This window comes from Artemia sp. Qi Xiang Cuo, chromosome 10, assembly GCF_049724085.1.
Source record: "Artemia sp. Qi Xiang Cuo chromosome 10, ASM4972408v1, whole genome shotgun sequence".
NCBI classification, from domain to species: Eukaryota; Metazoa; Arthropoda; class Branchiopoda; order Anostraca; family Artemiidae; genus Artemia; species Artemia sp. Qi Xiang Cuo.
This window is the reverse complement of record NC_142803.1, coordinates 55,772,971-55,795,248: the sequence shown is the minus strand read 5'-3', so window position 1 is coordinate 55,795,248 and position 22,278 is coordinate 55,772,971. Positions and strand designations below refer to the sequence as shown.

General features: G+C 34.1%; 1 protein-coding gene across 2 annotated transcripts in view; it reads right to left on the bottom strand.

Moving 5' to 3' along the window:
• Positions 1-5,576: 5,576 nt before the first annotated feature.
• LOC148947915 (pleckstrin homology domain-containing family A member 3-like) overlaps positions 5,577-22,278 on the bottom strand; it is a 29,850-nt gene continuing 13,148 nt past the window's right edge. For both annotated transcript variants that reach the window (XM_089095141.1, XM_089095140.1), the window contains 4 exons: positions 20,453-20,602; positions 16,421-16,542; positions 12,396-12,566; positions 5,577-5,744 (listed from right to left, as the gene is read on the bottom strand). In XM_089095141.1, the coding sequence (XP_088951267.1) occupies positions 5,724-5,744; positions 12,396-12,566; positions 16,421-16,542; positions 20,453-20,602 (464 nt within the window). In that variant the 3' untranslated portion in view covers positions 5,577-5,723. The remainder of the gene's footprint in view (positions 5,745-12,395; positions 12,567-16,420; positions 16,543-20,452; positions 20,603-22,278) is intronic.

The window sequence follows — 22,278 nt, the reverse complement described above, 5'->3', positions numbered from 1 at the left end:
GTGTTGAAATCTAACTTGGTTCATACACGGTTCAACATCTCTTGCTATTGGTGCCGATAAAACCTCTTCTAGACGAAAAGGTTGACTCATTAAATCATCAAGTGAAGAACCAACGAAAGTAAATAAATAAACATATAACATATCTCTATGAATTAAAAAAAAATAAAAAAAAAGTAATAAATAAAAAATAGGAGACCAAGACATTTTTTTGCAAATAATAATAGAAAGACTAAAACCAAAAACGAAACAAAACAGATCCCTCAAAAGAAAATTAAAAGAAATAACAAAATTATCAGGAGACCAAAACAGTTTTTGTTAACAATGATAACAGTGCCCAAATCACGAAAAAGAAAGAAAAAGGGCAACAAAGCTGTACAGAGAAGAAAAAATGATAAAAAACAACACAAACACGAATTCAAACGCATTCAGCAAGGGATCTTATTTTCCGGGCAGACGGTTCACCAGGTAGCTTCACTAGTATGTTGCCCCGGTCGATCCATACATTTTTAACACCAAAGCGATCCCTTGCGGCATTTAGCAGGTCGCGACGTCGCTTTGTAAGGGATTCCGACACAAAGATTCCAGACCCAGCTAGTTTAGACTTCTGTAAGAACACTTTTCGAGCAACTTCTTTACTAACAAATCGCACTAAAACTGGGGCAACTTTGTCACTGGTGGTATGAGACCCATTTATTCTAAGTCGGAAAACACTTGATAATTCACCAGAAGATATACCAGTAACACCCATCCGTATCGAAAGGACACTGAGCATGGTCATTTTAAGGTCAACTCCTGGCTTTTGCTTCAGACCCTTGAAAACAAGACTGTCCAACATATTTTCTTGATCAATATCGTCTAGCTTGACTTCGATTATTTCAATTCGATTCTCCAAATTACGGGTTTGCATTCTATATATTTTCAACTCACGCTCGATACGGTCTAATATGGGGTTGAATTCTAGTGACACAGACCTATATCACTTGCTAATTATAGTCTCAGCTGTATCTTTAAGACCAGATTTCGCATTCGAGCCACACTTGGCAGAAACCTGACGAGTTATCTCTGTAACTATATATTCTCTAGTTTTCTCTAACTCGTGTTCTGTAGCGGAAATTCGTGCAAATAGAGCAGACTGTGAACCGGGCAGCGCAGCAGCTTGATCTGGTACTTTTAGTGCCGCAAACGCTTTTGAAATAGACCTGTAAATGTCGGGAAAACGCTCAAGTTCCTCAAATGCGTGTTTCACATTCTTCGCAGTTTTAGTAGAAGCCTCTTGAATATTATCCTTGTACGGCACTGGAGACTTCACAGCAGTATCAACACGGCAGTGCTGATCTCCATTTCATGGCCCTTAAACCTGGAAGTGTTTGACAGCGCTTCAGCCAGGAAGTGTAATGTGGGGTTGTCGGTCAGCCAATCTATGCTTTCACAAACTATTCCTGTTTATCTTCCCCAGATTTCTCCAGGTAACCATTTACAGCTGGGTCAACTTTAACCAAGGCCGTGTCCAGGGGGGAGGGAAGGTTAGGGGGTTTGAACACCCCCCCCCCCCGAAATGTTTACCTGACTCGTAAAAAGTAAAATAATGGACTTAAACAAATTTTGTATGCGTTTTTTTAGTTTTTTTGTGTACCCCCCCCCCCCGCAAAAAAAAATTTTTTGAGTAAAACCCCTTCTGAAAAAAAAAATATCCTGGGTAAGGCCTTGACTTTGGCTGAGCTTACAAAGTAACTCGACTGAACCTCGTTCCAGACTAAATAACCAGCACCACTAGGCCTCGAACCCCTGTCCTTAGGGGCCCAGGATTTCAAGTCTAGCTTGCTAATCACTCGATTTTAATTTTGCTGTTGTATTTTAATGTTAATATTTAACTCAAATAATGATTATGTCTGTTTAAATTAAAAATCAAGAGCTGAATAGAGAGATGGCGTGCATGCTGCATGGTTTAATCAAGAACCGGCTGTACATTTAAACTTAGACATAAACTGATTTTGACTAATTTTCGAGCATTATATTTTTACCATAGGTACATAGGTACTGCCCTTGGTACTTATAAGATTGTAAATACATATACAGAAATCCTATACCGATGCTATTTTTCGAATGAATGGATTACAAATTTACCAGTTATATCTTCTTTTAATTGTCATGCACCAGCCGCATACAGAGAAATTTATTTTGGAGTAAGGTAATAAGGGGGGAGGGGGGTTATAAAGGGAAAATTTGTTAATAGACGACACAGTATAAAGATATAGCAGTAAGTTTACCGCAGATAATTTCTGGCTCTTCATTCTCGGTGCGAACAAACAGCTCCAACCACTTATTCTTGCATTAGCGCGTACAAACAGCTCCTCTCATTTGATCTGCCATATGCGGTCCAATTACCCTGGAACACGTATTTTGGGAGAAACTTTCTCAAAATGCCTTTGAAACCAACTTGAGACTTAGAAACCTATTTTTAATTCCTAAAAACATCTAATAATAACATTGCACTACTAACTACCGATTTTCATGTATGTATTGGAATAAGTTAATTTAAAATTATTTTCTTCAAAATTTAGTGTTCCAACATTGAAGCCAAGTTTCGCGTTCAAGAGAAATCTGACTTGTCTACCCGTGAAAAGTTCTAATGTCGCTTATGTTTATACGTTCTCTGGAGCACTCGCACTTCGGTCCGGGTTTTCATAATGGGTGAGATAAGGAAAGATCATACTGCCTATAATTTATATACTGTGATAGACGGGCAGGCCTAAGGACTTCTTGAGTAAGTAACATTCGAAAGTAAACAATAACCCGCAAAAGCTTATTCACAAAATAAGCTGCCTGAGCCACCTGATACCGCAATACCGCAGCACCAAAATACCGCAGCACCAAGCCGCCTGAGGCCAACACAGCTACGCACGCTCCTCCTCCACCCCAATTTATTCAAAGCCTTCCTTTTTATACCCGCCCAAGAGGGTCCCATGTCTAAGGAATATTTGTTTTTAATATCATCTCACCCCAAATGTAGGCAAACGGTTGTTTGTTTTGCATTAGATGGTTGGCCGAAAAGAGCAACTTTTGGCACTCGTCCATCCTTCATTTACAAGGTGCACTTTAACCACCTTGATATTTCTTACGTTATAGACCTAGAGAGTGGTATCGAACCACATTTTTCGTATAGCCTATTGTTTGAAATACGGTCAATCAGCCGGGTACCCAGAACAATCCTTAAGCAATTTCTCTGGAAAATATCTAGCAAATCTTCATCCGCTTTTCGGAGCGTCCTTGCTTCAGAGCCATATTTGACCACTGTCATCACTGTAGTTTCTAATATTCTAATCTTGGTTTGCAGACTTATCTTCCTATTCTTCCAGACTTTTTTTTTAATAGTGAAAAATCACCCCGAGCCTTGGCTATTCTATTTTTAACATCTTCACTGCTCCCACCATCTTTACTAATAATACTACTAAGGTAAGTGAAGCTACCCACCTGATTAATCTTTTCATTACCCAACGTCACCTTTTCATCTTCACTTATTCCTAGCCTTAGTGACTTAGTCTTCCTAACATTAATTTTCAAACCAATTCTAGCACCCTGAACTCGCAAAACCTCTAAAACTTCATTCCTTTTGCTCACACTTTCATCTGGGATGCTTAAATCATCAGCATAATCCAAGTCCAGGAGACTTTTTCCTCCCCATTTGATTCCGTGGTCTCCCATTGCCTTTCCTGTGCTCCTTAAAACAAAGTCCATCAAAATAATCCATATAAAGGGGGATAGAACCCTGCTTAGCTCCTGATTTAATACAAAACCAGCTGCTAAACTCATTTCCCACCTTAACCGCAGCAGTGTTATTCTCGTACAATTGCAGTGTAATTGCGACGGCATCTCTCAGTCTAAAAAGTATCATATTACTAAGTAATTTACTACCTACAGAGACCAGACTAATGCCTCGATAATTTGGTCGACACATCCTCTACCTTTTCTAAAACCGCACTGCTCTTCTCTTAAAACTTTGTCTACGGCATCTCTCAGTCTAAAAAGTATCATATTACTAAGTAATTTGCTACCTAAAGAGACCAGACAAATGCCTCGATAATTACCACACTCACTTTTATCACCTTTCTTAAAAAGTGGCTTAATTAAGGTTTTCCGAAAATCCTTAGGTACTTCTCCTTTTTCAAAAATCATATTCATAATCTTTAATAACTTATTTCTAACCTCAGAGCCACCATATTTAAGAAACGCATTTACCCCTCTACCAGCACCTGGAGCCTTATTATTTTTTAATCCTTTTAGTACTGTTGCTTATTCCTCCTCGCAAAACAAATCTTCCTTCACATCCAAGGTATCACAAACTTTTTCATTTTCCTCTATATTTTTTCCTGCAACTCTATCTCGGTTAAGCAAGTTCTCAAAATGTTCGGCCCATCTCTCTTTAGTTTTTTCCTTATTACTAATTGCGACCCCATTCCTATCTTTAACTGGGCCAAGTTCAGATAGACTGCTCCCTCTCAATTTGTTAAAATGCTAGTACAATATTTTGCTATTATACCGTCTAGCTGCATCTTCCAGATCCTCGGCAATTTTATCCATTGCCTCGACCTCACACCTCCTTAGTTCATATTTTAATGCTTTCTCCACTTTCTTTACATTTTTGTTGTTTTCTTACGATCTATCACTGAGATAATTCTTGTACAAGTCCTTTCTCCTTTCTATTAAAGATAAAGCTTTTTTTAAATCACTAATATTCTTAGCTGCAGTTCTAGCCCTCTTCCCTAATACACCTTCAGCAACTTCACAAATTATTTTTCTAAAATCATTCCAACCACCTTCCATATTATCAAATTTTAAACTCTCGAGTTTAGTACTCAACTGTTCCTGGAAAGTTTCTCCCAAATTCTCATCCTGGAGTCTACTAACATCATAACTTCCCGGGAGGTAGCTATACTTCCGATATTTCAGCTTTAAATTAACCCTTGACACTACTAGATGGTGATCTTTACTTTTAACATCAATAACAGCACTCCTATATACCCTAGTATCTTGTATTGATCCTGCCAGTCTTCGGTATAATCCGCTCGATAACGCAAAATTGGGGAAAACATCCAAGTAAACTAATCAAATGGAAATCTGAAGATTTCCAGAGAAGTTAGAAGCTGAAAGAACTAAGTAGGTTTCAAAGGTTATTCGTTTGATACCACCCAAGACAGTTAATCGTCTGATTCCCGTCGGGAGTAAATAAGAAGTCTTGACAGTATGGTAATTACCAGAACCCTACCAGGAAGTTTTCCCTGGGGGGGGAGGACTACCTAGAGTTTTATTTTTACCAGAATTTAAATGGGAGTATTTCTCATTTTCCTATTTTGTTACATTTTTTTAATGTCTTTTTGTTTCCCAGGAGAGAACCCCCCCCCCTTCATGATGTCTTCTTATCAGGACACATGCAGCGGTGCGTAGGATTAAAACCATTCAAACGACAAGAATTGTACGCATAAACAATTATTTAAGGGATGGCCAATGACCTCTTGCTCATCCTCAGCCCAAGTACTGATAGCCTAAAAGGACTAAAAGAAGACTAGATACACAACAAATTATTAACGAAATAATTAACAGTTTATTCAGTAAATATATAATAGCCAAATAAATAATCAAACCTTATGAGCAGAACACTTGGAATTTTTTTCTCTTGCCCATTTAACTTCCACAAATAGAAAATGAAATAGTTTACATAGATACTTCTAACATGTCGCACTCTGGCCCTGAAAAAAAAAAGGCATTTGAAATTTTGGATAAACAACCGCGGCATATCAGCCCACGAGGGAGCCCTTTAAGGATGCAATTTTATTACCTTCTATGGTCAATTAACGTATATTTTTTTTCACTCATTTAGTTATTTTTCACAAGATGTTAATAATTAAATTTTTTACCAGTGGCAACTCTGGTTTTTAATGCATTTTAAGTGCCAAAAAAATGTAACTAACAACTTTACTCACAATTGTGTTTCCGTGAGCTAACAAAAACTGCATTATCAGTGTTTAGTGAATTTCTCTAACAATCCAAATCGTTGCTGGGGACAATCGTTGATGGATTTTAAGCGGAAAATTAAAAAAAAACATTTCTTCATTTAAGAAATAACACTGCACGGCTTTAGTGCTTTATAATTTTGTATTTTATTTTTATAACAGTTTTCAAGTCTGTATTTAAATTTATATTTAAATATTAGTTTCGTTTGATATTCCAATTTTGTTATTATCCCGCCCAATTTTGTACGTTTCTGTGAGGCATAAATAGCGTTTTTTTTAATTAGCAATTACGTCCCAATAGGTTACAGACAATTGGTGATAACAGCAGTGAAGGTGGATGATGAATATCCTACGAAATAGTGGAGGTTTTTTAGAGCAGTGATGAACTTCAGGGCACTTTTCATAGTTATGTTTATTCTATTCATTTATTTTTTTATTATTCTATTCTTAGTTTTTATTTAAAAAGAATAATTGTTTTGAATTTAAAACAACTAGCAGCAAGTTTTTTAAGACGGACATTAAAACAAACCCTAAGCTTGAAAAATTATTTTATTACCAAAATACAATAGACTCATCTACAAAGTGAAGGATAAATTTTCACCCAGCCACAAATTTCACAGTCCCCTCCTCCCACGATAAAAGTCGAACAAATCGATTTTCAAGCCCTGAAACAAAACAGGGTAGACTTATCAAAAGCAGATGTAAAATCCATCGAAATTTACTGGACCCTGCTTACTGCATTACGAGAAAGACATGCTTTATAGGATAATTTAGAGTGTCCATTCTATGCCCGATTATACCAGAACTGAGTCTACAGACACAGCCAATTATTATGTATAAAAATATATCTTATAATATATTATAATACAATTATTTATTTTATTCAATACAAGAGAAAGCCATAGGCTTGTCACAATAAGTAATAATAAATAATAAGCCATAGGCTGTCGCAATTATAATATTAATAATAATAGAATTATAAAATATATAATAATACGGTTATTATATAATAATATAAGGTGTTTTCCATGTAAAACGTGGTAGAATCTAATTTTTAGTTTCCAAATTGCGAAATCTAGCTTAAATTTACAAAATTCAAAAATCTGATAATCAAAACTAATTAGTTAAATTAAATTAGTTTAATCAAAACTAATTAAAACAATTATTTATTTTATTCAATACAGGAGAAAGCCATAGGCTTGTCACAATAAATAATAATAAATAATTCCGCAAGAAAAATTATCCGCGGGGGGAATTTTCCACTGGAAGTAGGGGGATTTCTGGGAAACATTTTCCAACTAATGTCATCCCCATATGCATGATTATTTGGCCTTTCAACTATGCTGGAAAAAAATGGCTGTCCCAAAATATGAGCAAATGGCTTTGGGGAAAGAAAAGGTGTGGGAGGGAGGCTAGTTGCCCTCCAATTTTTTTGGTCACTTAAAATTTCTAATTTCCGTTCAAACGAGCCCTTTTTGGACCTTCTAGGACCATTGGTTCGATGCGGCCCCCTCGAGCCAAAAAAAACCAAAAAAACTAATAAACACGCACCCGTGGTCTATTTTCTGGCAAAAAAAATTCACATTTTTTTAATTAGCTTAAATTTACAAAATTCGAAAACCTGTTTAATCAAAAACTAATTAGTTAAATTAAATTAGTTTAATAAAAACTAATTTTAAAAAAAGATTCAGCAATACAACAATCCATTAAGACAGTTCTAAACCCTTCCTAGCTTATTTAGCAACAAGGGTTGAAACGAAGTTGGCTTCACTTCAATTTCGTCGAAGCAGAAGTCACCTTATTAATATGATCTCAATAATAAAAGGACTGTATAATGAGAGTCGTAACACTTTTTCCTAGATTTAAACAATGTAAAATTTACGCAATCAGAAGGAATTAAAAAAATGACCAACATTCTTTTGTTAATCAACTTCATCAGAATTGAAACTTGCTTCTTTCAACTACTGTTGAAAATCAAAGAAGAATTGTTTGAGTGATATACCAAATGAAAATAAGAGGAATGTAAAGAAAATGGAAGAGGATTAAGATATGAATTAAGGAGGTGTGAAGTGGAGGCTATAAAAAAATTGCTCAAGAAATGGAAGATGCAGCCAGACGCCAGAAAAGCAAAATATTGTACAGACGTGTTAATAAACTGAGAGGATATAGTCAATCCAGAGCCGGTTTTACGGAGGGGGCCAGAAGGGACACTTGCCCCGGGCGCAAAATTTCAAATAAATAATCTAACATTTATAATTATTTTGCAATTTTTGAAATTTTATTTTTATTAAAGTAAAGTAGAGGGCACAGTTGGCAATAAGTATAAGCAAATTAAATCCGAAATTTTCATTTTTCCCGTATCTTATCCCATACAAGGCCGTATCCAGGGGCGGTTAGGGGGGCTTGAACCCCCCCCCCCCCGAAATGTTTGTCTGACTCGTGAGAACGTTACAAAAATGGATCAAAAAAGAACGTTACAAAAATCTCTGAGTACCCCCCACCCCCACCTAAAGAAAAAAATAATGGGTACGGCCTTGATCCCATATAAAGTAACAAAAGCCGGATTTAAATAAATGACAAGTTTTGTTAATAAATAAATAGTTTGGTAAAATTTGGCCAGAAAATTTTTAGGAGAAAAGAGAGGGGGAGTCCTAATCAAGATTTTGTCCCAGGCGCAAAAGAGGCCGGACAGCCACAGAGTTAATCTGGACTTGTCCCAGTTAAAGAGAGGAACGGGGCCACAATTCATAATAAGGAAAGATTTAGATAGAGATGGGCAAAACATTTTGAAAATATGTTCGTGACAGAGTTACAGGAAAAGATAGAGAAAAGAGTCAAAAAGTTTATGACACCATTTGAAGGAAGATTTATTTTGAGAGGAAGAATTAGGGACAGTACTAAAAGGATTAAAAAGTAATAGGGCTCTGGGTGCTGATAGGGTGGTAAATGAGTTTTTTAGATATGGTGATTATAAAGTTGGACATAATTTACTGAAGATTATGAATATGATTTTTGAAAAGGGGAAGTACCTACCGAGTTTAGGAAAAACCCTAATTAAAACCCTCTATAAGAAAGGTGATAAGAGTGAGTATGATAATTATAAAGGCATTAGCAAGGAATAATGTGGTTTTAGGAAGGGAAGGGATGTGTTGACCAAATTTCCACTCTTAAATTAATAACTGAGAAGTTTCCGAGTCATCACGCCCACTTAGTTCCCAGATTTATAGATCATGAGCAAGCGTTTGATTTAGCTGATAGAAAAGCTTTAGCGAAGGTCCTATCCTTGTATTGCATACCAGATAAATACATCAAAGTGATTAGTGAAATATACGAGAATAATATTGCTGCTTAGGTTAAGGTAGGAAATGAGGCTAGTAGCTGGTTTCATATTAAATGAAAAATTAAGCTGGACTGCACTGAATACGAATTTAGGCATTCTATATGCTTTGAGGTGAATTTTTAGAGGTTTATCGAGTTCAGGGTGCAAGAGTAGGTTTGAAAACTAATGTAAAGAAGACTAAGTCTCTAAGACTTAGGATGGAGGAGTATGCGTAGCTCTGTTGGTCTCAGGCGGCTTGTTGCTGCAGTGAGTTGTTAGCAGTAGATCAAACAAGATCAGAATAAAGGAAAATTTCAATCTTTGGGATGCAAAAATACAATAAAGAAACGGGGAAAATTTACTTTAAAAATCTTTTCGCCACGGAAAACCCTTATGATGAATTATTTGTTTTTTGTAGTGGTTTTCATTGTTGCTTAAAATGTTTCTAGTTTCCCGAAATTTCCCCAATAGAAAAACGGATTATCCTAAATTTTCCTGAAAATTAGAATTGAAGAGAAAATTTTACTTTTTGTAGTTCGTGTTAACGTTTGAGGAATAATGAATGTTATTTTTGGGAAGATTTAGGAGAACCTCATTCTCATTTGGGAAATTAAAAAATTCGGGAATTTTTGAGGAAAAGTTCGAAGAATTCTGGGAAATCCCGGAAAATTTGGGGATATTAGAAGTACTTGTTTGATACTGTTGACGTTTGTTATTGCTTGCAGTACTTCCCGAATCCTTGAATTTTCCCATTAGAAAATTAAATTATCTGAACTCTCCCCAAAAATTAACATTAAAGAAAATTAACTTCTGTAGTTCTTGTTAATGTTTGAGCATTTACGCGCATTAAATTTCGAGGAGATTTCAGAGAGCGCGATTTTCATTCAGGGAATCGGAAAGTTCGAGAATTTTCGGGAAATTCCGAGAATTCTCGAAAAATTCGGGGATATTGGAAGCACGTTTAATACTGTTGATGTTTGTTGTTGCTTGCAGTGTTTCCAGTATCCTCGAATTTCATTTAAAGAAAATTGGTTTAACAAAAACTTCTTCAAAAATAAAAATAAAACAAAAAATTAACGACTAGTATTTCGTGTAAGCGTTTAAGTATTTACGTAGGTTAATTTTCGAGGAGATTTTGGAAAATCCGACTCCTTCAGGGAATTGGAAAATTCAGGAATTCTCAAGGAATTCCTGGAAAATTACGGGATTTTGGAAGGACTTGTTTGATACTGCTGATGTTTGTTGTTGCTTGCACTATTTCCCGTATCCTCAAATTTTCCCAGAAGAAAATTGGATTTTCCGAAATCTTCAAAAAATTAAGATTAAAGAAAACTGACGATTTGGAGTTCGTGTTCTTGTTTGTCTATTCACGATTGTCAATTTCAAGAAGATCTCATAGGACCCGATTTTCTTTCAGGGAATCGGAAAACTCAGGAATTTTCGAGAAATTCCGGAAAATTTGGAGATATTAGAAACATTTGCCACTTGTAACTACTATAGTTGATTGAAATGTTTGACAGCAAAGTCTTCATTTTATTTATTTATGTTATTTATTTTATTTAGAAGCTCAACTAAGTATTATATTAATATTATGTTAATTAATATATATGTTAATTAATTACATATGTTAATTAATATTACTAAGCATTATGTTAATATGTGCGTCTTCTTTCTTTCTTTCTTATGAATATTTAGTAGACTGTGTACCAATTTGTGTTTATAATTTTTTATAAATATATGCCACATAGGGCGAAAGTTAAGGACGATAATTTTGCCTGTATTCACCAAGGCGCTCTCAGCGACGATAAAAAATGAATCTAAATGATGAACAACAACTTTTGATCATGTAAGCGTTATTTGGGTTAATAAATTTCTCTCTCTCTCTCTCTAAAAAAAAAAAAAAAAAAAAAAAAAAAAAAAAAAAAAAAAAAAAAACGAATCAAGAAAGAAATCGCAATTAAATAGAAAAATAATTAAATCAAATGAAAAGAACGAAATTAAATCCAAAGAAAAGAACAAGCCAATTTATACAATTGCTACTCCATAACCGCGGAAGGAGAATATACAACAGCTAATGATAATAAGGCGTTCTGAGCGTCGAGAAAGAAAGAATATTATACCATAAAAGAATTTCCTTTTTCTTTTTTCTTCCTTTTCAAGTTGTTTCCTTTTTCGTCCTTTTTCATATTCCTTCCTTTTTTCAAGTTGGTCGCTGGTCTTGGTGTATACAGGCGCTTTTTTTTTTTTTTTTTTTTTTTTTTTTTTTGTGCAAGATGATTTGGTAACATAAATTAGAAACTAGCAACATTTCCTATTTTTTTTAATTTCTTTAAAAATTATTTTGTATTATTATTATTTCTGATTGCTATATGGATTTTGTCACTTCGTTGTTTTCTTGTTGGTATAAGCGCTCTGCTCCCCGCCAACGGGAAAATATATGAAGTCCTGATGGTATTATAACAAAGAACCTTGAACATTATGATTATTGCTTGTAAATCAAATTTTGTATCTTTTTTTAAAGAAAAAATAAAGCTAGCTAACCTGAATAGTATTTGGATGATTTTGTTCCTGATTCTAGATTTTTATTTTCTATTTCCAATTTGTTTCTACTAGATAATTACTATGTTACAAGAAAAACCAACAAAATTTCTTTTTTGTTTGCATTTCTAACCTCTTTCTTACATGACAGAAACCTAGTAAAGAGCGAAACACATTTTTTAAGTCAAGGCTCGCTACTTGGATCGTATATCCTTTTTTAGGGCCAACTAGCAAAAAGGGGCACTGGAAGAGAGCACTAGAATTTTCAAATTGCAATCGAATCAGTCTCTTTCCAAGTTTCTGCAACCACCCCGTCTTTACGAAGCAGCGGGAAACAAAAAATAACAATGCGTGGCAGACACTTCGCTCTTTACCATTCAGCCTCTGAAAGGTTTGGCTCGTATGATGGCTCGTCCAGCTAATTATGTAAAAACTAGGGAAAAGTAAGTTATTCATAATTTCTACATTTTTTTTATTCAAATTTATCAAATCATCTGACCAAAACGAAACGAAAAGATTATTTCAAATACCTTTTTAGAATGGAATGGTGGCGCTCCAGCAAAACTTTCAACAACGGGAGAGTGGGGAACAAGAAAAGGCTGAGGGGTTGAAACATCCCGCCCAAGTTTAATACATTCCTCTAAGGTCTGGAGGAATGTGTCACAGGTCACCGACAGTAAGGAAGCACTTTCATCTAGAGCCTGGAAACAAAAACATAATTAGAGTAAGCGGAGTACTTTCATCTCTTTCATGTCAGTACTTGAGCCATCCTAGCCAAGTGGTTAGAGCGCTAAACTTGAAATCCCGAGGACTGCGGTTCGAGTCCTGGTGTCGCTGATTATTTGGTTGGGGCGGGTGTCAATGGCGTGACTGTGTAAGCTCAGCTAGAGTCGGGCCAGCTCTAAATGGGTGCCTGCAGATATCTGTGGAGAAAACACGCAAAGCGTTGAATGATTCACCCCCAACCATGCATTGCACTCAGGCCCAAAGATCATATAACAATGCCTCCGGGGTTGACACGACCCCCCAGAGCCCGGGGGAAGGATTGTAATGTAGTGCATTGTACAGTATGCGGAAGTCATTTTTCGTTTTTTGAAATTTTGAAAAAAGTATTAACCTTCAAACATGACGTAACGTCAAATCAAAATAATAAATATACCAGTAAAATCACCACCATCATTGTAAAGCCCATTGAATACAGGATTACTGTTTCCCAGTTGGAGTAACAAAAAAAAAAACATATTTCCACAAAGATCGGTTGTTGGTTCCCCATTTTTCACCATCGATAGCAGGATACTGGATGGGGTGGGGTGGGGGAGGATTGCCATTGAAGCAATTTTATTGCCACAATGGCTCAACTGCGTCAGGTAATCTTAATGTAAGATCCCTTTTCTAACTGAAAAAATTCTTTAATTTTGTTTATTACAGAAATAATACTATTATTTATTTTCATAAGCTTGGATTTTAGAAAGACTTAATTCAGTCCCTTAAAGTCCAGAGGCATATGTCACGCGTCACAGACAACAAAGAAGCACATTCATATCGGACCTGAAAACAAAATAATAGTTAGAAACCTTTTCCAAGAAAATGCCGCATTTTATTTGAAAACGCCAGCTTATAATTGGCACATGAACGCTATTCCACAAGTACTGGAAAGAAAACGGTATGTCTGTTTAGGTTTCTTGGTAACAACAATAGCTGCAACCCAGTAAAGAGCGAACCACAACCAATTGTAACCGAAGGTTGAAAAACACGTTTTCTAAGAAAATGTCTAGTGAGAAACGCTTCCAAACAAACTATGATTCACAAAAAAAAGAGATAATATTCAGAATAAATATAATAATAATTTGTAATTACGAAAACAAATTTTCAAGAATTGAAAAAAGAGCCTAACACATCAAACGTAACGTCAAAATACCCAAAATCACAATTTTCGGTACCTCTTCAAGTGTAGAGAGGGCTAGGAAACATACAAGTTGCAGTACTGGAATCATCATAGTTGAAAACCCTTGAGTAGAGGTCTACAATATAGAACGTTTAAAAGCGCGTTTTCTAAAAAAAAAACAAAAAAAAAACTGTCTAGTAAGAAACGTTTCTCAACAAACTATGATTTACAATTAGAGCTAATATTCAGATTAATAATAGTTCATAAAAACAAATTTTTAAGAATTTAGAAAAGAGCCTGGAACCCATCAAACTACTACTAAGTAATTGATCACTCAGGCACTTCTCAATTATTAAACTCACAATAAAATTTTGGTCGACACAACCTCTACCTTTTCTAAAACCGCACTGTTTTCTCTTAAAACTTTGTCTACAGCATATATCAGTTTGAAAAGTATCATTTTACTAAATAATTTGCTTCCTACAGAAACCAAACTAATGCCTCTATAATTACCACACGCACTCGTATCACCTTTCTTATAGTGGTTTAATTGAGGTTTTCCTAAAATCGCTAGGTACTTTCCCTTTTTCAAAAATCATATTCATAATCTTCAGTAGCTTATTTCTAGCCTCAGAGCCGCCAAATTTAAGAAACTCGTTTACCACACTATCAGCACCTGGAGCCTTATTATTTTTTAATCCTTTTAGTACTGTCACTGCCTTGATCCATACTAATTAAAAATTAAAAAAAAATGTTTTTAAAGAAACTAATGAATGAAAAAACTCCCATTTGCCGCTAATTCTGAAATAATAACTATTATACAGATTCAATCGAACAATAATCTTAATTATGAGATAGAAATTTTGAAAAAAGTATTAACCTTCAAACATGACGTAACGTCAAATCAAAATAATAAATATACCAGTAAAATCACCACCATCATTGTAAAGCCCATTGAATACAGGATTACTGTTTCCAAGTTGGAGTAACAAAAAAAAAAACATATTTCCACAAAGATCGGTTGTTGGTTCCCCATTTTTCACCATCGATATCAGGATACTGGATGGGGTGGGGTGGGGGAGGATTGCCATTGAAGCAATTTTATTGCCACAATGGCTCAACTGCGTCAGGTAATCTTAATGTAAGATCCCTTTTCTAACTGAAAAAAATTCTTTAATTTTGTTTATTACAGAAATAATACTATTATTTATCATTATTTACTGCTGCTAAAATTACAGTTTATCCCTTGTTGGAATATTGCTACAATGACAATATTTTCGGTAGGGCTCGGGGGTGCTACTTTTGGTTATTATTATCCAAGATTTCTTTCCTAACAAGATACCACAGCAACACAACTTTATTTATATTTCATATTTCATATTTTTCATATTTTTTTATCATATTTTTCATATTTTTTTATATTTCATATTCATATTTTTTATCATATTTTACCCTCCCCCCCCTCTCTCAACGCTTAGACATAGTTCCAGGCTATATCCAAACCTCTACTGAGTTCATTGTTTTAACTGAGTTTTTATTACTATCTCTTTCTAAAAACTGAACCGTTGCCGGAGCATTTGGAGCGCCATATTCAAAAATGAATAATGCAGCTAAGCAAAAGACTAATTCCTATGATACAAACAACGATATAGCAAATATTTCCCAGTTAGCAAATTATTTTGTGGTTTTCTTAGAAGATACCGTCAGTGACAGGCCAGCCTAGGCAACTGATCTTTTTGCATTTCCTATCCAATTAATGCATTTCTGAAAATTGTTATCTAGAATTTTTTATAGATAACACTTTTGTTCCCATGGGCTAAGAGAACATCGGTAGCATCAACGATAATTCATTTTTGAACTATTTCTTTTCAGTCAATAGATAAATTCTAAATTTTCAGTAAACAGTGTTGTTAAATTTTATTCTCTCAGGCACCTACAAATAATAGTATCCAAATTTATAAATCAGGTAAACACGTTCTCTCACTTAGAATCAAAAAATTTCAAAACATGTGGATTTGCGTTTTTCTGCAAAAATATTGGTATCTGCAATTTGCAAAATCGCTGCAGCTTGCCACAAGACACAAGTATAAAAAAATTGATAACAGAAAATAAACGCCTAAAACCAGGAACACAATCATCAAAAAAGTATTCAGGTTAGCTAGTTGTGGGAACTAACGGCTAAGCTGATATGAATGACCCGTAAGAACGCAACAAAAATGCATAAAAAAAAAATTGATGCGTTTTTTTTTTAAGTTTATTCACCTTGAACAAAGAAAAACAACAAAGAAAAAACAACTAATTGACAGAATTCGGTTTGTTTGCTTGGGACAGCATGGGATACATAGGAAAGAGCTTAGAGAATATTATTAAAATCATTCCAGACGACAGAGGCAAGCTCTAGCCAAGTACATCGTCCAGAGCAGAGAAATGAGCAATTTTGTAATTTTAAATCTGTAATACATGACCACTATGCGCAACACAGATATGAACTTATTGAATATTGAGATATGAACATAAATACTGATGTCCTCCCTGTCGGCAGCAGCTTGCTTTAGAAACAGGGACTAGGTTTTAGGGGAAACAGGGACTTACAGAAATATTCATGTCCTCCTTACTGGCACAGCTTACTTTAGAAACAGGGACTAGGTTTTAGGGGAAACAGGGACTTACAGAAATATTGATGTCCTCCTTGTTGGCAGCAGCTTGCTTTAGAGCGTAGGCCTGCTGTGTTAACAGATCTCCATACATTCGTAGTTCACTTTGTTTTACTCGAAGACTATCGGACGTGAAATCTATAAAAAGAAAAAAGGCAAATCGTATTTTACTCAAGATAAGAAGCCCTTTGAAAAATTGGCCTATTTTAGACTTGAAGGAAAAAACATCCAAAAAGTGACAATGCTCAGTTTGATTACTTGTAGTAAAATAATTTAAAGTTAAATTAAGACCATATCGCTTGTCTCTAAGGTAATTATTATGTTTGATTGTAAAGGCAGAGGTGGCATGTACCCCCTCCCCCTAGATTTTCAAGCCCCTGCCTAAGATGTTGAAAGATACCTTTTTTGAGGGTATTTTCACTGAAAATGCCTTGTTTTTATTCTTTTCATTGAACAAAATTGAAAAAAGGACGGTTTTGCCCCTCGTCTAGATTTCTAAAAATACGTTTGCCCTACCCCTACTCTCCAAAATGTTCGTGAGTTGAAGCCACTGCTCTATTTCTATCTGTGTGTTCAATGCGTAGTTGTGTCACCCCGCTCACAGACTAGGTTTTTTTTTATGTTAACTTGTTGTGTCTCACTCACTTCGATCACAAAAAAAAGACTTTATGTTGTTATCAAAGTTCATTTTGTTTTTACCTAAGTTAACATTTTCAAAAACTTCATGTTATTGCGAAAAAGACAAACAATATAGGCTAATATTTACTGAAAATGAAAACAGGTTACTCAAGGCTAAATCAGCCTATTTTTGTGATTTTTGTCAGCCTATCTTTTAAGCAAGCTCTGCATTTTGAATTTCAGGTATTTTGGAATCCCGAAAATTTCAAAAAGTATGTAGGTTCAGTGCAGAATATCACGCTAAATAATTTTAAATCACATAAATTTGAAGTTCTCCCTCTTTCCAATTAATTCAATAACTAGAAAAACAAAATCACAAATATTTTCAATAAGAAACTTGGTGGAAGCAGAAGTAGCAGTGCTATGATTTGAAGATTAATAATAACCAAATAATTATTAACTATAGAGGTAATTGGAAATTCCTTAGTCCAACAAATATAGTTGGACATATCCAACTAAAAGGTAGTTTATCGTTTATCTATAATTTGTATCTATAATCTGGCAAAGAGTCAACCAGATAGTAACCGAAAGTTTGAGAACACGTCTTGGAAAAATCTACCAAGTGACAAAAATTGTGTATTTACAGAATGATAACTATCATTTGAGTTTATCTTAATAGTAAAAGTTCATTGGAAAAACAAATTTTCGGAAATTTTGAAAAAGAACTTCAAACTCCACGGAAATGGCAGCGGATCGAGATAGAAAGTGGCCCAGCCAATAGTGGAGGATTTGAGCCCCCCCCCTCCCATCTTAAAAAACGCTTTTCGCATGGGTAGCAGCAGTCTGTCTTCTTTTTTTTCTCCATGATGGATAGCAGGCTACAACAAGATCACACAAAAGATGTTTTACGGCTCAATTAAAAACTACTGCTCATATGGCTACGTACTTTGTATAAATTTGTAATTCAGGGAATTACCTCAGCTGGGATTGTTTTTATTAAGGCAACTGACCATTAAATAAAATCTTTTTGCTATCTGGCAACACACTTGGTGTAAAACACACCGATACAATCTATCAAGGCCGTACCCCGAGGGGGGGGGGAGTTTGAACCCCCCCCCCCTACAAAAAAAATGTTTGTCTGAATCATAAAAACTTGACAAAAATGGATATAAACAAATTTTTGTGCGTATTTGAGGTTTTTTGTGTAACCCCCCCCCCCCCGAATTTTTTTTTAGACCCCCCTCCCCCCCTCCGACAGAAAATCCTGGGTCCGGCCTTGCTATCTAGCATAAATTGCAAAAAATTTCAGCAATATACAAATCTCAACGTCACTACCCTGATGAGCATCAGTTTTTATTATAGTTTTTCCATGTAGGGTCCTATAAGTATCCTATATACAATTTTCGAAACACCAAGGAATCAATCAATCTTATCCCTTAACACAAAAATCCATATCCCGTAAAGTACTAAGTACAGTGAAATGGAATCTCGTTGTTTGAGTTGGTTAAGTGGAAACTTACATACCCGGTTATGCCCTGAAAATAAGGGTTAAATTATGAGTTCTATTTTTATAAAAAGGCCTTCAGTTGCAGTTATGCAGTTTTTTTCGTAGCGGGTGCCAAATTAAAAAAAATAAAATGTGGGTGAGAAATTGGCAAAAAATAAGCTAAAAATATGGCAAAAAACCACTTAAGAAGGCGTAGTTGTATATGAGAGTCAACAGTTGTTCAATTTTTTATTTTTACAGACAAAAAGCGTCTTCAAATTTAACTAATTGGTTTTGCTGATTTTAGCGATTCAACGTTGCAACACTGACAAAAATGTGGCAATGCCCTAAAAACTTCATAATCTTGGAACAACCATAAGAAGAATCTTAGGAAATTGCGGTTTTCAAGCCCGAATACACCTAAGATGGGTCCAGAAAGGGGGGGGGGCAAAGTATTTTCTTTTGCTTTCCTTAGTATGGTATTAAACAATATTTCGAGATAACTAAAAAGTCAAAATTGAATGACTAAGAAAACTAAAAGAAAAATTACAAAGAGAAAAATTACCAAAAAAGAAACATTTCAAAATAGAAAAAGTAGATATGATTCGGAATTCTAAAAAGAGGAGTACTAAACATGATAAGATAAAAACATGACATGACAAAGAATAAAAATCCTCTGGTGCCATTGCTCACCATTGGTGTTATTGCTCGTCGTATTGCCAAGCAGAGCAAGAAGCCGCTGTGTTATTAAAGGGTAACATGACAGGCGGCCTTATTAAAATGCTGATTACCCCAAGATCAGTTTTATTGACATAGAATTTCGAACATCTAGTGTTCTGCTTGGTAGTACTTACACTTAAGGCAAATTCCCAATTTTATTTGCACCCGAATTTTTGAAATACAAAAAAAAAATAAGAAACGCATCAAAAATTACCAAATGATACCACGCAACCCCCCATCAATATTCTGTATAAATATCAAACGTAGCTAATAGTCAAAATTTTTTATTTTTTCTCTTTTATCATATGTTGAAGTGGCGTTCTTTTTTTTCTATGTGTTTTAGGATGATAGGGATTTAAGCCTATAAGGCTACAAGTTACATAGTGAAAAAAATTCCCAATTTTATTTGCACCCGAATTTTTGAAATACAAAAAAAAATTAAGAAACGCATCAAAAATTTGCTTATATTCATTTTTTTACGTTTTTACGAGTCAGACAAAGATTTCGGGGATTCAAAACTTTTGATATAAGTACGACTTTAGAACTTGCAGTGATAACAAAATCTGATTCATTCGTAGCAGTTTGCAACGATTGTGTTACTGGACAAAGAAACAAGGAACTGAAAAATGGCCGACAGTTTTCCTGAATTGTTTTTTTCATCTTGTTTTTTAGAGTGTTTCTTATTTTTACTTTCAATCGTTTGTTTTTAAGAGGAATCTAAGTTTGATATTTATTTATGTATTGATAGATATTTATTACTACAGTTCGTCCAAAACCAAAGTCTCTGGAGCTAGTTTTAAGACTTGCAGTAAAAAAAAACCATTGAAAACTGTGATTTTCCACTCCCTAATAAAATGCTTAAAATTAAAAGTGAGAGAATTCGAAAACCACAATACTTTTTTTTGGGGGGGGGGGGACCAGTTTTCCCAAAATACTGCACCAAAAACAGAAAATATATTTCATCTCCCATACATTACGTTTATATTCACAAAACATAAATAAATACAATTCCCCCCCCCAAAAAAAGAAAATTCAAAAGAAAATGTAAAAAGGTGATATTATTTTTGTTCTTTTTCATTCAGAAATTATGAGAAATACCTAGCTCAAAATGGCTCAAATCAGGACTGTTATCAGTGATTTCTTGTCATAAGACAAACAGTATTGGATAAAAACTAGAACAATCAGCCTAAAGGTAATATATAAAACGTAAGCAAAATACATTACCTTCCTTTTTGACAACATCTGATAGGCATGCCTTTGAAGTCCCAAGTGCCACAAGCCACTGTTGTTTCTCCTGTGGTGTAGGAGCTCTGACGTATAAAGCAATCTCTCCTGGGATTCTTATATCTATTCTTAATGGATCCGTTGGATGGACTAGAAGTAATGAGAAATTCTACTAAAGGATATTAGTGTAAGGGTTAGGCATAAGTGTAGGAGCTCCCATGTCTAAATCAATGTCTCTTAGGATTCACATATATACGCTTTCAATAGATATGGCTGAATAAGAAGAAAAGTCTAGTAAATGTTAATGGTTAATATAGTTCACGGTTAATATAGGCTTTCGCGGCTCCTTTCCGGGCCCCTAATACCTCCCCCTTCCCACAGTAAAATGCTAATGATCTTAAGATCTTCACACCACTGGACTCCCAAAATAAACATACCCCTTTTCCATAGAAAAAGACTGTCGCAATAGGATAAGTAGTATTACCCCCCCCCCCCATCACCAATAATAAAGGTTAAGGTTAATATATCACATCTCAACTACTTTCAGCTGAAACTGAAGTATTTGCTCTAGATAGCAGAAACTTCTGCATTTTTCATATAGGAAACCTCCAATATTTTTTAGGAAATGTCCTGTATATTTTGTCCATTATTAGTAAATCCACTGTCAAATGTCTATGTCATATTTTGTAGGTATCAACAGCTATCAAATATAGGAGAGGGGGGGTACTTATTGGAGCATAGAAACAGCAGTCTATTGCTAGTGGTTTATTAAGTTTAACGTCACTAAAGTATATAGTCGTCACCTTCGGTTATCTATTTATCATATTTATAAGATTATCTGACTAAGTGACTTTTCCTCATATTATAAAGTGTTACTATATTTTATTAATTATATATATATATATATATATATATATATATATATATATATATATATATATATATATATATATATATATATATATATATATATATATATATATATATATATATACATATATATATATATATATATATATATATATATATATATATATATATATATATGTATATATATATATATATATATATATATATATATATATATATATATATATATATATATATATATATATATATATATATATATATATATATATATATATATATATATATGTATATATACATATATATAATTTCGATTTATTCATATAGAATAAGCAAGCAATAATAAACAGTAAAAGCACATACAGCATCAATCCCCCCCCTGAAAGGCTCTATGGCTAGGAATGGAGGAAGAAAAAAGAATAAAATAAACACACATTAAAAATGAAAATGACAAGCAGCCAATGTAAACATGCAAACATATATATATATATATATATATATATATATATATATATATATATATATATATATATATATATATATATATATATATATATATATATATATATATATATATATATATATATATATATATATATATATATATATATATATATTATTTCTTAACATCCAAACATCTTCCCAGTATAAACTTCCCATTATCTTGAGAAGCAAAAAGCAAACAAGAAATTTAAAAGCTGATGAACCAGACTTGTCTCATTACATAGAATATCTTTTCCCTAAACGTCAAAGTAAATTGGTCACTATAATATAAAAACAAACTAGATAAGATATAAAGAAAAACTAATATACAAACAAGGTTAAAATGTATACAATAAAAACAAATTAAAATACCTAAATAAAGATGAATGTAATGTATCTTTAGCTTATCTTCCATGCTAATAGCAAAACGCCTTTTCAAATAGATGTTCAACTAGATTTTTTAGGTATGGTGAGTT